The 18,752-nt window shown below is 38.4% G+C and overlaps 1 protein-coding gene across 3 annotated transcripts in view; it reads left to right on the top strand.

The window, feature by feature from the left end:
* Window positions 1-18,752, top strand: part of tmem132e (transmembrane protein 132E) — a 1,017,037-nt gene that overhangs the window by 863,229 nt on the left and 135,056 nt on the right. For all 3 annotated transcript variants that reach the window (XM_062048945.1, XM_062048944.1, XM_062048943.1), the window contains exon 4: window positions 12,484-12,676. In XM_062048945.1, the coding sequence (XP_061904929.1) occupies window positions 12,484-12,676 (193 nt within the window). The remainder of the gene's footprint in view (window positions 1-12,483; window positions 12,677-18,752) is intronic.

Genomic DNA, 18,752 nt, shown 5'->3' on the forward strand with positions numbered 1-18,752 from the left:
GCCTTTAAGTAATGACCTTGTTGGGTGTTAGCTGTTCTGACGTTATTATTAATATGGAACAGCCATTGACCAAAATCAATAATGTATTGGCCCACACTGTAGAGCGGAGATTTGTAAAAAAAAATAAAAAATAAAAATAAAGTCAAGAAAGAAAAATTATGCTGAGTGTGATGTGATGAAGAGTAAAAATAGAATAATGAGGAGAGTGATGAAGACATCTGCAATGTTCCCCCCTTTGGTGCTCAGCGGTAATCAGCAATGAGAAGCACTCGTGCTACCTTCTTCCTGGGAGGTTAAATGTAGGACACGAAGATGTAGAAATTATTGGAATTTAAGAGGGTACTTAGGGGAAACATTGCCGTGGGATTTTGTGTATATATATATATATATTTTTTTTTTTAAATTTTTCTCGCCGGGTAGTATGGACTATTAAAGGATACAAGTTATGTGCTTACGTTCCTCCATAACACCTGAAGCTTTACTCGTAAAGTCTACTCAAGCATGAAAGCGGGGAGAAAAACGTGTTTCTGTTCGAGAGTGCGTCGTAAAACAAGAATGGCTCAGTCGGTACACAGCAGCTGAAGCGTTGAAATTAAAACTATTATTATTGTACTTTAATGTGTGGTTTTGTCAGGACAAATCCATTCACCGCAGGAAAGACAAATAGAAGAAGAGCAATGGTGACGAATGACACAAGAAAAATGACTGTTATTATAACAACAATAAAATACATTATAAATTATTTCAATTATAATATTTTGCCTTTCCTTTTGTATATTTTTAATATGTTTAAGAGGTGAGTTATAGTGTTGCTGAAATCCCAAAAAGGTCACTGTAAACATACAATTGTTTACTTGTCAGGGATCTAATGTAACACTAAGTAGGGTTGTATGGTATACCGGTATTAGTATAGTACCGCGTATTCATATTCGGTACTATGTCGCCTCTAAAAAGTACCGGTTCCCCGCATCCACGTCGTCACGTCGTGTCATTGCTGGTTTACGAGCAGAGGAGCATGTTCGGCAGCGCACAATCACGGAGTACTTACAAGCAGACACAGTGTGTAGACAGAAAAGGGAGAACGGACACATTTTAGCTTAAAAACTAAAGATTTAAAGATGAAGTTATAACACTGAAACGCCCTCAGGAAGAGGTGCTTTAAAACATGGCTAGCTAGCTAGCGGCTAAAGTCCATCCGCAGTCTGCAGTGTTGTAGCTACTTCTAAATCACTAAACCTCGCCTCCATGGCGACAAATAAAGTAAGGTTCTTATAAGTATTATCCCTGCAGGACGAGGAATAGCTAAACATGCTTCACTACACACCGTAGCTCACCCGCGTCACAATGTAAACAATTGCCATGGGTGGATCTACACCTGACATCCACTGTAATGATACCAAGTACAGGAGCGTATTTAGTCGATATTACTATGATTATATCAGTATCCACGGACAGTATCCAAACAGACGAATAAGTGATTATTACATTTTAACAGAAGTGTAGATAGAACATGTTAAAAGAGAAAGTAAGCAGATATTAACAGTAAACGAACACGCAGGTTAATAATCCATTTTCTACCACTTGTCCTTTATAATTTGGACAAATTAATACACAAAGTGTTACTGCATATGTCAGCAGACTACCGTAATTAGGAGCCTTTGTTTGTTTACTTACTACTAAAAGACAAGTTGTCTTGTATGTTCACTATTTTATTTAAGGACAAACTTGCAATAAGAAACATGTGTTTAATGTACCGTAAGATTTTGTGTTAAAATAAAGCGAATAATGCAATTTTTTGTGGTCCCCTTTATTTAGAAAAGTATCAAAGTACCGAAATACATTTTGGTACCAGTACCAAAATAACACCAAGATTAAAAAAAACCAAAAAGAAAACATTATCAATATGTGTTCCGTTAACTGCTACATTAGGTTAATTTATGTGTTTTGGTTCGAAGGAAAAATACATTATCGCAGCTTTCTTGGTGTTTAGGGTGAGGTAAAATTTGTTGAGCCATTTTCCAACGTAGTCCATGACTCGTTGTGTGTGGCCTTTTTCATGTGTACAAACGACCGTGTCCACGCCTGCATACTTCTGAATGGATGGAATGTCATTACTATAGAGCAGTGGTCCCCAACCACCGGGCCGCGGCCCGATTGGTACTGGGCCGCACAGGAAATTTAAAAAAATAAAAGTTTTTTATTTTTTCATTTTTTATTTTTTTAAATCAACATAAAAAACACAATATATACATTACATATCAATATAGATCAACACAGTCTGCAGGGATACAGTCCGTAAGCACACATGATTGTATTTATTTATGAAAAATAAAAATAAATAAAAAAATAAATACCCCCACCCTCCCCTCCACCCACCGGTCCGCGGGACAAATTTTCAAGCGTTGACCGGTCCGCAGCTACAAAAAGGTTGGGGACCTCTGGTATAGAGCAGGCCTGGGCAATTATTTTGACTCGGGGGGCCAAATTTAGAGAAAAAAATGTGTCTGGGGGCCAGTATATCTATTTTTAAGAACACTAATACAAAACCTCACAATATCTGATTGACTGCTAAAAACGTTATGACAGACCGCCTGAAAAAACGGAATATTACTTTAATTTTTTTACCTGAATGAGACACCGAGAATGAAAATGAAAATAAAGAATGTGGGATTTACAATATTATCTATGAACGATAAAACACTGAATATTGACAACATATGAACGTCACACCCCCTCTCCATCGACATATTTTACAATCAAGCGAAACACAACAAATGCAACAAACACAACGAAATATGAACGCAAAGGGTAAAAAAATAAACCCACCTACAATCTGATACATCACTAAGCTTTAGAAATTTGTTGTAAAAATCTTCTTCCGCGTCTGTCCCTGACACCCGCATTTCAGGCTGGCTGCTCTGCAAAACACTCTGTGGAAACGCTCCCCACCCACACTGCTTGGTGCCTCGTCTGAGCTGCTGTGACTTACATTACCATAGTGACTAGTATATGGTAACGGCATGGCGCTGTTTGGAGAGTGGCCGTGCCAGTAACCTGAGGGTTCCTGGTTCGATCCCCAGCGTCTCACCCTTGCTCCTGATGGGTCATGGTTAGCGCCTTGCATGGCAGCTCCCGCCATCAGTGTGTGAATGTGTGTGTGAATGGGTGAATGTGGAAATAGTGTCAAAGCGCTTTGAGTACCTTGAAGGTAGAAAAGCGCTATACAAGTATAACCCATTTATCATGTAAGAGCCCAGATTCCAACCATTGAAATACTATGTATACCGTATTTTTCGGACTATAAGTCGCTCAGTAGTATAAGTTGCACTGGCCGAAAATGCATAATAAAGAAGGAAAAAAACATATATATAAGTCGCACTGGAGTATAAGTCGCATTTTTGGGGGAAATTTATTTGATAAAACCCAACACCAAGAATAGACATTTGAAAGGCAATTTAAAATAAATAAAGAGGCTGAATAAGTGTACGTTATATGACTCATAAATAACCAACTGAGAACGTGCCTGGTATGTTAACGTAACATATTATGGTAAGAGTCATTCAAATAACTATAACATATAGAACATGCTATACGTTTACCAAACAATCTGTCACTCCTAATCGCTAAATCCCATGAAATCTTATACGTCTAGTCCAGGGGTCGGCAACCCGCGGCTCTAGAGCCGCATGCGGCTCTTTAGCGCCGCCCTAGTGGCTCTCTGGAGCTTTTTCAAAAATGTATGAAAAATGGAAAAAGATGAGGGGAAAAAATATATTTTTTGTTTTAATATGGTTACTGTAGGAGGACAAACATGACACAAACCTCCCTAATTGTTATAAAGCACACTGTTTATCTTAAACGTGCTTCACTGATTCGAGTATTTGGCGAGCGACGTTTTGTCCTACTAATTTTGGCAGTCCTTGAACTCACCGTAGTTTGTTTACATGTATAACTTTCTCCGACTTTCTAGGACGTGTTTTATGCCACTTCTTTTTCTGTCTCATTTTGTCCACCAAACTGTTAACGTTGTGCGTGAAGGCACAAAGGTGAGTTTTGTTGATGTTATTGACTTGTGTGGAGTGCTAATCAGACATATTTGGTCACTGCATTAATGCTAGCTAATCGATGCTAACATGCTATTTAGGCTAGCTATATGTACATATTGCATCATTATGCCTCATTTGTAGGTATATTTGAGGTCATTTAGTTTCCTTTAAGTCATCTTAATTCAATGTATATCTCATGACACACTATCTGTATGTAATATGGCTTTTAATTTTTGCGGCTCCAGACAGATTTGTTTTTGTATTTTTGGTCCAATATGGCTCTTTCAACATTTTGGGTTGCCGACCCCTGGTCTAGTCTTACGTGAATGAGCTAAATAATATTATTTGATATTTTACGGTAATGTGTAAATAATTTCACACATAAGTCGCTCCTGAGTATAAGTCGCACCCCCGGCCAAACTATGAACAAAACCGCGACTTATAGTCCGAAAAATACGGTAGTTCAATACTTATGGTAATTTAAAAACATCACTGCACATCATAATAGCTACAGTTTCTATCTTAAAGATCTAAAAAAAATTATTTGGGAATGTCCGGCGGGCCAGATTGGACAGCTTAACTGCAGTCAGCTTTTGATGTTGTTCAGTGCCAGCTGAATCGGATAAGTACAAAATAAAACCTAAGGTGGTGTCATTTTCAAATGGCAAACAATTGCCATTGAACACTCTAAAAAAATATATATATATATATATATATTAACTGCTCATCAGGTTGAACTTGAAATGGTTCTAAGTACTTTGATGAGAACTTGTCTTTTAAATCACACATATATACACTTGTGGCTAAACTTAAACCATTAAGCTGGCCTTCAAATCAAATCAAATCAACTTTATTTATAAAGCACATTTAAAATTTACCACAGGGGTAGCCAAAGTGCTGTACAATGGGCAGGTTAAAAGATAATACGAGAACCGAGCAAACACAACACAACACAAACAGAACACGATAAAAAATAAACAAATAAAATAAATAAAACATAAAAACAGGTTCACAGCAGGTGTATTATGGGGCGCCATTTCAGGATGGATATCACTCAATGTTAAAAGCCATGGAATAAAAGTATGTTTTTAAGAGAGATTTAAAAACAGGAAGAGAGGAGGCTTGTCTAACACTCAGAGGTAGGTCGTTCCAGAGCTTGGGAGCAGCAGCGGCGAAAGCTCTGTCACCTCTAAGCTTCAGCCTTGTGTCAGGGACCGTCAGTAGCAGCTGATCGGCTGATCTTAGGGATCGGGTGGGGCTGAAGGAGGTCGGAGTTAGTTTGCCCAGGTCTGTGCTAGCGTCACGGTCTGGGGCTGCATGAGTGCTGTCGGCTGCGGTTCATTGAGGGAATTGATACAACTCTCACGCTGGACGCTGTGTTGGTGTAAACTTTTATTCTTAGTAAATTTGTTAAAAATTGGGAAGAAGACTCTTCTTAACTCCTGTTTCCAATGCACGCATTGTGTCGAATCGTCAACCCCCAAGAATGGAATCGTGTGGTGGTCAAAGCCATACCCATTACCTACCTGCTTGACACTCAGCATCAAGGGTTGGAATTGGGGGTTAAATCACCAAAAATGATTCCCGGGCGTGGCCACTGCTGCTGCTCACTTCTCCCCTCACCTCCCAGGGGGTGATCAAGGGTGATGGGTCAAATGCAGAGAATAATTTGGCCACACCTAGTGTGTGTGTGACAATCATTGGTACTTTAACTTTAACTTTAATGCACTGTATTCCAACGTCTTTCCCCTTATGTCTTGTGTTTGCCCACTCAAGGCGGACGTCGCTAACCACTCGCGAGCGTCCACTCGGCCCTCGTTCGCCGCCATGGTAAATCAGCCTTGTGCTTTGATCCCGCCAACTCGCCCAGTTAATCTGTTGGAACAAGACTGATCAAAGAATCCCATCCTCCCTCTTGAGGCAGCGCGGCGTCATTAACCTCACGGGAGCACGCCTCCCCTCCCTTCTCTGGACCAAATGCCCCCTCTTTACCTTGCACCTTCATCTCATATATCTAAGTGCTGCTTTCACTGCAAAAAAGTCAGTGTTCAAAAACAAGAAAAAAAAGTACAAAAATTTAGGGGTATTTTATTTGAACTAAGCAAAATTATCTGCCAATAGAACAATAAAATTCAGCTTGTCAAGACTTTCCAAAACAAGTAAAATTAGCTAACCTCAATGAACCCCAAAATACCTTAAAATAAGTATATTCTCACTAATAACAAGTGCACTTTTCTTGGTAGAGAAAAAAAATCAACCTTTTTGCTCAATATGTTGAAAAATATTCTGAAATTAAGTAAATGCTAGTGCCATTATCTTGACATGATGATATGCGTTCAGCATTATGATTTTTTTTTTCATGCTTGAAGTAAGAAATTATTACTTTAAAAAAGTAGTTTTATACTTGTGAGTGTTGATGACACCGCTTTGCAACACTTGATATTCTAGTTTCAAGCATGTTTTACTCAATATAGGTAATAAAATCTCAACAACAAGCTGTAATATCTTATTGAGATCATTTAGGACCAAAACACTTGAAACAAGTAAAACACTCTAACATAAAATCTGCTTAGTGAGAAGAATAATCTTATCAGACAGAAAATAAGCAAATATCACCCTTACTTGAGATATTTAAAGGCCTATTGAAAAGATTTTTTATTTATTTAAACGGGGATAGCAGATCCATTCTATGTGTCATACTTGATCATTTCGCGATATTGCCATATTTTTGCTGAAAGGACTTAGTAGAGAACATTGACGATAAAGTTCGCAACTTTTGATCGCTGATAAAAAAAAGCCTTGCCTGTACCGGAAGTAACGTGACGTCACAGGTTGAAGGGCTCCTCACATTTCCCCATTGTTTACACCAGCAGCGAGAGCGATTCGGATCGAGAAAGCGACGATTACCCCATTAATTTGAGCGAGGATGAAAGATTCGTGGATGAGGAACGTGAGAGTGAAGGACTAGAGTGCAGTGCAGGATGTATCTTTTTTCGCTCTGACCATAACTTAGGTACAAGGGTTCATTGGATTCCACACTTTCTCCTTTTTCTATTGTGGATCACGGATTTGTATTTTAAACCATCTCGGATACTATATCCTCTTGAAAATGAGAGTTGAGAACGCGAAATGGACATTCACAGTGACTTTTATCTCCATGACAATACATCGGCGAAGCTCTTTAGCTACGGAGCTAACGTGATAGCATCGTGCTTAAATGCAGATAGAAACAAAAGAAATAAACCCCTGACTGGAAGGATAGACAGAAAATCAACAATACTATTAAACCATGGACATGTAACTACACGGTTAATGCTTTCCAGCCTGGCGAAGCTTAACAATGCTGTTGCTAACGACGCCATTGAAGCTAACTTAGCTACGGGACCCCGACAGAGCTATGCTAAAAACATTAGCTATCCACCTACGCCCGCCCTCATCTGCTCATCAACACCCGTGCTCACCTGCGTTCCAGCGATCGACGGAGCGACGAAGGACTTCACCCGATCATCGATGCGGTCGGCGGCCCGGAGACGGAGGAAGTCAAGGTGAGGTCGGCGGCTAGCGCGTCTGCTATCCATCTCAAAGTCCTCCTGGTTGTGTTGCTGTAGTCCGCTGCTAATACACCGATCCCACCTACAGCTTTCTTCTTTGCAGTCTTCATTGTTCATTAAACAAATTGCAAAAGATTCACCAACACAGATGTCCAGAATACTGTGGAATTATGTGGTAAAAACAGAGCTTTTTGTATTGGATCCAATGGGGTCCGAATACTTCCGTTCACTACGTGACGTCACGCGCAAACGTCATCATACATAGACGTTTTCAACCGGAAGTTTAGCAGGAAATTTAAAATTGCACTTTATAAGTTAACCCGGCCGTATTGGCATGTGTTGCAATGTTAAGATTTCATCATTGATATATAAACTATCAGACTGCGTGGTCGGTAGTAGTGGCTTTCAGTAGGCCTTTAATCTTACTTAGATTTCAGTTTTTGCAGTGTTCAAGTTGCCTCCCCCCGAAACAACAACAACTTCTTCAATCACGTCATGTTTTTTTTTCTTCCCCTTCCTGGCGGTGACATTAATTAGCTAAAACGTATAGAACACCGTATTTAGTCGAGAAGGTCACAGTAATCCCGTCGAGATCGAGCAATCGCTTAATTTGCCGTGGAGATGCCTGGGATGTAAAGCAGACCCCAAAAGTGAGGCGTCAGTGGGAGGATGTGATATTTTCATCAGATCTTTAGGATCATATCACAGGATTGGCGTCAAAATGTCAAGTGCGGCTTATTACGCCCGGCTGGAAAAAAAATAAAGCTTTTGCGTATCTTCACAGACTTACTAACTTGGCGGAAGAAGATGAGTAGTCCTGTTGTCCCGACACCAATATTTTGTTTTTGATACTTTTTGAAATAAAGTGGACCACAAAAAAAAGTCATTATTGAGTCTATTTAACAGAAAATCTTACGATAAATTAAACATACGTTTCTTATTGCAATCAATTCTTGCACTGCAAAAACTGACATCTAAGTAAGATTGAATATCTCAAATAAGGGTGATATTTGCTTATTTTCTGTCTGATAAGATAATTCTTCTCACTAAACAGATTTTATTTTAGTGTTTTACTTATTTTAAGTGTTTTGGTCCTAAATGATCCCAGTAAGATATTACAGCTTGTTGCTGAGATTTGATGACCTATATTGAGTAAAACGTGCTTGAAACTAGAATATCAACTGTTGCAAAGCTGTGTCATCAACACTCACAAGTATAAAACTACTTTTTTAAAGTAATCATTTCTTATTTCAAGTTTTTAAAAAAAACCACAATTGTGTCTCATATTAAAACAGATGACAGCCAAATGACTTTGCTGTTTTATTTTCAATGAAACAATAGAAAATACGTACTCATATAGTAGTACACTTGTTATTAGTGAGAAAATACTTATTTTAAGGTATTTTTGGGTTCATTGAGGATAGCTAATTTTACTTGTTTTGGAAAGTCTTGACAAGCCAAATTTTCTGGTTCTATTGGCAGATAATTATGCCTAGTTCAAATAAAATACCCCTAATTTTTGTATTTTTTTCTTCTTGTTTTTGAACACTGACTTTTTGCAGTGTGGGGTAACGTTTCGATTTAGAATCGATTCTCGATTCACAACAATTCTCGTTTCAAAATCCATACTTTTTAATAACATTGGGTGCCAGTTCTATGATTAACTACATTCCTCCATAAAATTGATAAACAGCTGTGGTTTCTATGTTACTAAACCACATGTTTGATGAAATGCTTCCCAAACATTTAATAAAGTCAAATACAATTAAGGCAACAAGAGAAGTAACCAACACTTCAACATCAACAATATGATTTGCCTGAGTGGCTGGACAGGGCAAATTTTAAATATAATAACACTAAAATAAATAAAAAGTTTGTGTTTTTTAAAGTCGATTTTTTTCTTTTTTAAATCAATTAAGAATTGTTCCAAATAAGATCCGCGATTCATTGGAAAATTGATTTTTGACACTCCGATTATTTAATGACAAAACAAAAACTAGTGCAACATGGAAATGCACAGGTAGCAGGAGAATGCTAAATAAGCCATTCTTGATAGCAAACATAACATTTACGATGAATCGGCATCGAGAAACAGGTGACACTAAGACTATAAACCCTCTTAATTAGCGATCAGGGACAGTTGAGTCCACTGACTGCCAATCAAGAGCAGGTGAGGGAGACAGCGCTCAGGGGCAGGGATAAAGTCACTGCATGACAACACAACAGGAAGTAGAAACTTGTAATATAAAGTGCTGGATTGATTGAGACTTTTATTAGTAGATAGTACAGTACATATTCCGTACAATTGACCACTAAATGGTAACACCCGAATAAGTTTTTCAACTTGGGGTCCACGTTAATCAATTCACGGACAGGAAGTAAACACAGGAAAACACAAATCACATGACCAGGCTGTCAGGAGTAATCCTGACAAAGAGTTTCTCTCCCGATATTTGTGAAACAATATTAGCCTTGCAGCTACATGTCATAAATCCTCCCTGGAGCCAGCGACCTCTGCAGTGGACATTTGTGTTTTGCATTATAGGGCTATTTCTTCCTGACATTTGCAAAAGAAACCGCAAAAGTGGACACTGGTTCCTTTTTGATTTTTGACAAGATTAGCTTTGAAGCTGCTTGCCTGGCGCGGTACAGTAACCAGCGGAAATATAAAACCCAAAACCAGTGAAGTTGGCACGTTGTGTAAATGGTAAATAAAAACAGAATACAATGATTTGCTAATCCTTTTCAACCTATATTCAATTGAATAGACTGCAAAGATACTTAACGTTCGAACTGGAAAACTTTATTATTTGCAAATATTAGATTATATAGAATTTGATGCTTGCAACATGTTACAAAAAAGCTGGCACTAGTGGCAAAAAAAGACTGAGAAAGTTGAGGAATGCTCATCAAACACTTATTTGGAACATCCCACAGGTGAACAGGCTAATTGGGAACAGGTGGGTGCCATGATTGGGTATAAAAGCAGCTTCCATGAAATGCTCAGTCATTCACAAACAAAGATGGGGCGAGGGTCACCACTTTGTGAACAAACGCGTGAGCAAATTGTTTAAGAACAACATTTCTCAACCAGCTATTGCAAGGAATTTAGGGATTTCACCATCTACGATCCGTAAAATCATCAAACGGTTCAGAAAATCTGGAAAAATCACTGCACGTAAGCGATATTACGGACCTCGGATCCCTCAGGCGGTACCGCATCAAAAACCGACATCAGTGTGTAAAGGATATCACCACATGGGCTCGGGAACACTCCAGAAAACCACCGTCAGTAACTACTGTTCGTCGCTACATCTGTAAATGCAAGTTAAAACTCTACTATGCAAAGCCAAAGCCATTAATCAACAACACCCAGAAACGCCGGTGGCTTCGCTGGTCCCGAGCTCATCTAAGATGGACCGATGCAAAGTGGAAAAGTGTTCTGTGGTCTGACGAGTCCACATTTCAAATTGTTTTTGGAAACTGTGGATGTCGTGTCCTCCGGTACAAAGAGGCAAAGAACCATCCGGACTGTTATTGGTGCAAAGTTGAAAAGCCAGCATCTGTGATGGTATTGATTGATTGATTGAAACTTTTATTAGTAGATTGCACAGTACAGTACATATTCCGTACAATTGACCACTAAATGGTAACACCCGAATACGTTTTTCAACTTGTTCAATCAATTCATGGTATGGGGGTGTATTAGTGCCCAAGGCATGGGTAACTTACACATCTGTGAAGTTACTTGTTGTGCTACGTCAGGATTCGGCTCAAGAAAAATTAATATTTTCATCAAACGATGATATAATACACTTGAAAAACATGAAAAAATGGTTTCCCAGCGTCATGTTATGTTTTATTACACATTATCCATGTGACAGTCATCAAAAGTATCAGTGGGTGGGTCGTCGGCCCCCTGCAGGTGTGATTGATGACACGTTCCTCGCCATGTGTTTGCTTTCACGAAAGTCCCCGAGAGGAACCTTTCTTCGGCTCGTCGACGTTTTTCATTAAAAGGCGCTCACACTGAACGTCTTGCGTGACGGACGCAAGTTAAAGTCGAGGTTCGGAGTGGTTTTATTTGCCGTTTTTTTTTTTCCTTCTGTGTAGACAGTGAGCGTGTTCTTTAAGTCCCTTATCAATCTCGAACCACTTTTCAAGGGTGTCTGATAGAACGAAAAAAAAACAAAAAACAATCGATTGTCAGGAAGAAAACGGGCAGCAATTATTTGCAAAGTGAGAGGCAGAATGAAATTTGCAATCTCCTCGACTGCGAGCCGTTAAGACAAAAGACGGAGTCTCAGCGAGATTAAGGGGCAGTGATTGTTTATTGACAAGACGCGCATGAGCGCCGCTGATTAATTCTCCACTTGTCTAATAACGCGCCTTCAAAGTAAGCGCCGTTAGAAAGAGTGTCAATCTTTATTAGCGTTCAGCGCTAGAAAGTCACAATGATTTTTACATTTTTTATCGGAGAAGCAACCGACGTATTAGTTTGAGTAACGCGGTGTAACCGCTAGGGGTGTCTAAAATAATATATTCGCGATTCTTACCTGGACCGATTCTTAATCAATTAAAAAAATAAAAAAGCGATTATTATTATTTTATTTTGTTTTTAAATCTGTCCTGTCCAGCCACTCAGGCAAATCATATACAAACGTGGTCGTATTAAACAGTGAGAGGAAGGTTTGTGACATGTTTGTCCTCCTACAGAAACATTATTAAAACAACAAATATATTTTTCACCCATCTTTTTCCATTTTTGAGAAAGCTCCAGGGAGCCACTAGGGCGGTGCTAAAGAGCCGCACTAGATGGAGCCACAGTTGTACCACAATTTGAGAATTCCTTTGACTGATGAGTGTTTTTTTTTGTTTTTTTCTAGGGACATTTTGGGGAACGCCGAGGTGATGCAGTTGGACTTCGAGATGGAGAACTTCACTAGCCTGTCGGTGACCAGACGCATCAACTGGAACATCGACTACAAGGGCCAGAGTCCGCCAAGCGAGTCGGAGAAGGTGGTGACCGAGTTGACGGTCGTGCAACGGGACATCCAGGCCATCCTCCCTCTGGCCATGGTGAGAACCCTCAGACAATTTACTGATTATTTCCTTGGCTAGGAATAAATAAATATGTTATTTTAGATGCTGGATAGGCAGGCTAGCTAGTTACAAGCTTGACTTGTAGCTGCATAGATGCTGTCTAGTTAGCCAGCTAGCTAGTTGGTTAGCCTAATCGACATATGGAAATACTGATTAAAAAATAATAAGATGGATAAACTGAACAATAGAAAGATTGAGTAGCTAGATAAATGTCTTGTTTTGTCAGTAGATAGATGCTGTCAATGTAGCTAGCTTGCTTGCTTGCTAGCTAGCTTGTCTTTATAATAGAAAATCCAATAGTATTATTATGTATTTAAAAAAATATATACAGCACAGGCCAAACGTTTGGACACACCTTCTCATTTCAATGCGTTTTCTTCATTTTCATGACTATTTACATTGTAGATTGTCACTGAAGGCATCAAAACTATGACAAACCCTTTCAGGTGACTACCTCTTGAAGCTCATCGAGAGAATGCCAAGAGTGTGCAAAACAGTAATCAGAGCAAAGGGTGGCTATTTTGAAGAAACCAGAATATAAAACATGTTTTCAGTTACTGCACCTTTTTTTTGTTAAGTACATAACTCCACATGTGTTCATTCGTAGTTTGGATGCCTTCAGTGACAATCTACAATGTAAATAGTAGTAGAATGAGAAGGTGTGTCCAAACTTTTGGCCTGTACTGTATATATTCACACTATAACTGTATGATTGTGGAATATATACTTAAATTACATAAATAATAATTAGTAATACATGCAAATATTACTAAATAATAGGGATGTTTGATATTATCGGCCGATAAATGCTTTAAAATGTAATATCGAAATGAAATTTTCTTATTTAAATGGGGATAGCAGGTCCATTCTATGTGTCATACTTGATCATTTCGCGATATTGCCATATTTTTGCTGAAAGGATTTAGTAGAGAACATCGACGATAAAGTTCGCAACTTTTGGTCGCTGATAAAAAAGCCTTGCCTGTACCGGAAGTAGCGTGACGTCGCAGGTTGTGGAGCGCCTCACATCTGCACATTGTTTACACTCATGGCCACCAGCAGCAAGAGCGATTCGGACCGAGAAAGCGACGATTACCCCATTAATTTGAGCGAGGATGAAAGATTTGTGGATGAGGAAAGTGAGAGTGAAGGACTAGAGGGCAGTGGAAGCGATTCAGATAGGGAAGATGCTGTGAGAGGCGGGTGGGACCTGATATTCAGCTGGGAATGACTAAAACAGTAAATAATCACAAGACATATATATACTCTATTAGCCACAACACAACCAGGCTTATATTTAATATGCCACAAATTAATCTGCATAACAAACACCTCCCCCCTCCCGTCCATATAACCCACCAATACAACTCAAACACCCGCACAACACACTCAATCCCACAGCCCAAAGTACCGTTCACCTCCGTAAAGTTCATACAGCACATATATTTCCCCAAAGTTACGTACGTGACATGCACATAGCGGCACGCACGTACGGGCAAGCGATCAAATGTTTGGAAGCCAAAGCTGTACTCACGGTAGCGCGTCTGCTATGCAACTCAAAGTCCTCCTGGTTGTGTTGCTGCAGCCAGCCGCTAATACACCGCTTCCCACCTACAGCTTTCTTCTTTGCTGTCTTCATTGTTCATTAAACAAATTGCAAAAGATTCACCAACACAGATGTCCAGAATACTGTGGAATTTTGCGATGAAAACAGACGACTTAATAGCTGGCCACAATGGTGTCCCAAAATGTCCGCACAATCCGTGACGTCACGCGCAAACTTCATCATACCGAGACGTTTTCAGCCGGAAGTTTCCCGGGAAATTTAAAATTGCACTTTATAAGTTAACCCGGCCGTATTGATATATAAACTATCAGACTGCGTGGTCGGTAGTATTGGGTTTCAGTAGGCCTTTAATGTTTTTTGCTATTTTAATTTTGACCGTAGATAAGATATGTTTTAATTGCTGATGCGTTTTAATTGATTGTAAAATGCGCCAGAAAATAACCTGTTTTGTACACTGTTGAGGTGTTCAATGCACAGTAGTACGTAAATGTGTTTCTGTATAGTATTTCTCCAGCAATGGTCATGTGGTGACATCAATGATGGTATTTTGAGAGGTAATCGTTGAAGTCGGACATCACAGAAGGCCTAGGTCTGCCACTGCCTTGTAGTGTGTACTGATGTTAAAGACAATAAACACTTCATTGCACATGTAATATATCACTATATCGATGATTAAATGCTTTATATATCTGCGCGAGTTCTGCAGCGGCACACGCACGTCCGTGCACTTTAGGCACTTAAACATGCAAAAGGGTTTCCTTGGCTCATTAGTGCGTGCTGATTTTACATGTACATGTGTACACTTCACTGCACATGTAATGCATCACCATGTTGCTCAACACGTTATAATTATGGGTGTTGGTTTTCAGCAGCACAGGCGTGCATGCGCGCTTTAAACACTAACAAAAAAAATATTTATTATGTTCCCAGGGCTCTGTGTACGTCCAGGCTGGTTTTTAAATATTATGTACATGTCATGGTACGTCTAGTACAGGGGTCTGCAACCCAACATGTTGAAAGAGCCATATTGGACCAAAAATACAACAAAATAATCTGTCTGGAGCCGCAAAAAGTTAAAAGCCTTATGTAAGTGTTATAATGAAGGCAACACATTAAGTAAGTGTCTCAGAGGTTTAGATAACTCCTGGAAATGACTGGCTTAAAACTGCCGAAGGTATAGATGTGTATGCCCAAGTTAAAGGAAAGGACATGCTGTCTTCTTATAATGGATTTATTACAATCTTTGCAAGCTGGGTAACGTTTGCTGTGGTCTGGAACAACATGGTAACGTTTGCTGTGGTCTGGAACAACAAGGCACACAATCAGAAATGCCGCCAATACTACATACAGACATGCAACTATAAATTAAATACACAGAGGACATAAGTAAAGGAAATTAAAATGAACTCAAATATACCTACAAACAAGGCATAATGATGCAATATGTACCCACAGCTAGCCTAAATAGCATGTTAGCATGGATTATTAGCACTCCACGCAAGTCGATAACATCAACAAAGCTCACCTTTGTGCATTCACGCACAGCATAAAACGTTTGGTGGACAAAATGAGACAAAGGAGTGGCATAGAACATGTGGCTTCTGTATGTGTTTGTGTGTAGTCATGGACAGTTTTGAAACTACACTTGTTTGGATGGAGATCCTTTTAACCACAAATATGTGTTTTTGAAACTTTGTGTTCTAGTTAACATGTCTTAAGTCTTTAGAGTAATCTAAAAATAATACCAATCATGCACATGGCAAAGCACAATACGTAAGAAGTAAAAATTCAACAGTACTAACAATAAAACTTTAATTTTTGTATTTAGAAGAATAATAATTTATCATCTACATCAGGGGTCACCAACGCGGTGTCCGCGGGCACCAGGTCGCCCGTAAGGACCAGATGAGTCGCCCGCGGGCCTGTTCTAAAAAAAAAAAAAAAAAAAATTATTTATTTTTTTTTTTTAAATTAAATCTACATAGAAAAAACACAAGATACACTTTTAATCAGTGCATCAACCCAAACAACCTCCCCCATGCACACTCATCCACACCCACTCACACAAAAGGGGTTATTTCTTTCTGCTACCAATATTCTGGTTCCCACAACATAGACAACACATCTGCAAGGGACACAGTCCCTGAAGCACACATGATTGTATAGGCTGCTGGTCCACTAACATTTTCATTAATTACTATTTTTTATGTAATTATTTGTATATTGTTTTACTTTCTTTTTTATCCAAGAAAATGTTTTTTATTTATTTATCTTATTTTATTTTATTTTTTAAAAAAAAGGGCCTTATCTGCAACAGACCAGGTTGTCAATGAAATTAGATTTGTTTAAAGGGTTTTTTAAACCAGGCCCAGTCCAGATAATGTCCAAGTCGGACTCAGCAACACACACCTTCATTCATGTACACAGAAAAAAATTAGGGAACACAACAGATTGCATATAATTTATAAACAAAATTACATTTTCAAAATAAGCATTTATGTACAGTCCAGATTATGTCCAGGTCACTCAAATTAGGGAACACAACAACAGATATCATATAATCTATAAACATAATTATACTTTCAAAATAAGCCTTTGAGGACTTCTCATCTTTTTTTTAATGTTTTTTGGCATCATTATCGTTTTCAACCATGTAACGTTCTAAAGTTAGAAAATACTGAATAAATGTTTTAAAGAAAGTAATACTAAGTGAATATCTGTTTTTGGCCTTAAAAATAAACATTTTACCGAGTACTATAATTAAATTGACTAAATCATGATTGTCAATGAACTCTCCTAAAATAACAGAAACCACATTAAGCTTCATAAACAAACCAATCCTTAAACACATTTTTTCAACTTCCACCCAAAACAAAGACACAATATGACAATACCAAAACAAATGCAGGGTGGATTCAGGCTCCTGACAACAAAATCGGCAATCATCTGACTCTGTCATATTCCATAATTTTAACATTTTCCCTGTGGGTAAGAAGTTATAAATAATTTAAATTTGAAAATAACGATTTTGCACATCGATAGTGGTTTTATAGATTAGTTTGAATATGGCATCCCATGGCAACGGGCAGTCAAAAAAGTCCTCCCATTTTCCATTTGTGTTGTATGAGGCAGCCTTCAAAGATTTCTTTATTAAATAAAAACTATATATGTTTCTATTTATTTTAGTTCCTTTTTGCCAACTAGAATTTCTTATTAGAGGTTTACAAACTAATAATTTAGTAGTTCCATAATTCATTATTTGTTTCCATCTTTTCCCAATTACTCCAGTTAGTTGATAAAATGAAAAGCTTGAGCAAGCATCACCATACATAGCTCTAAATTCATCGTACTTCATAATTTTACCATTCTCATTGATAATATCATTGACAAAAATGATTCCTCTTTCAAACATATTTTTCCAAAAGAAAGGCTTTCCATCTATTACAATATTAGAGTTCATCCATATTAACTGCTGCAAAATATCGTCTCTTTTTTCTGGCACATAAAATTGAAAACACCACTATGAGTGGATTGTTTCCTTTATGAACCCCGCCATGTTTCCCAGCAGACTCTCTGGGAGGGGATCACTTGTAACAAAGGATACAATTTCTTTTGATACAGTACATGTTTTTTGTCCAACAGGACATTTGTGTGCCACTCAATGTTTAAATACATCTTTGGAACAATTGATGCTTTTAAAGACAGACACATAGCTTCAAGGTTGAGAAGTTTCAGGCCCCCATATTCATACTCTGTGTACAAAACCTTTCTTTTAATCTTTTCTGGTTTGCCGTTCCAGACAAAATCGAAGACCCTCCGCTCATAAATCTTAAAAAAGTTTTGTGATGGAGCTGGTAATGACAAAAACAAATAAATAAATTGAGGAATAATTAACGAGTTGGCAATAGACATTTTACCATACAAGGTTAGGGATTTCCCTTTCCATAATTGCATAATTTTGTCCATCTTTCTTAGTCGATTATCATAATTTACTGAGCCTAGATCTTCCAGATTTTCTGGGACAACAACACCAAGTATGTTAACTGGTCCATCTGTCCACAAAACAGGCACTTTGCATTCCATTCGAAAGGACGTTCCCTTTAGATTTTCGATTCTTAACATTTTACATTTATCATAATTAAGCTTAAGGCCAGATTGCTGTGAAAATATGTCCAAAAGATTAAGAAGGTTCCGCAAACAATGAGGAAAAATCTTATCTTTGTGAATCAGCCTTTTCTGACATGAACTTCATCAAGAACAAACACAGAACACGCCTCACTGATGCACATCTGCAAGACTCACTCAGAGTTGCAGTGTCAAGTTACACACCAGAGTACAACACACTAGTTAACAGCATGCAATGCCAGGCTTCCCACTAACTGACAAAGAAACAGGTAACAGATTTGGTGTCCAGTTCAAAGTGTGACATGATTTAAAAATTTGAGAGTTTACTTTTGTATTTTACATGAGTTATTATTTGTACAA

Source organism: Entelurus aequoreus, linkage group LG05 (assembly GCF_033978785.1).
Source record: "Entelurus aequoreus isolate RoL-2023_Sb linkage group LG05, RoL_Eaeq_v1.1, whole genome shotgun sequence".
Taxonomy (NCBI): Eukaryota; Metazoa; Chordata; class Actinopteri; order Syngnathiformes; family Syngnathidae; genus Entelurus; species Entelurus aequoreus.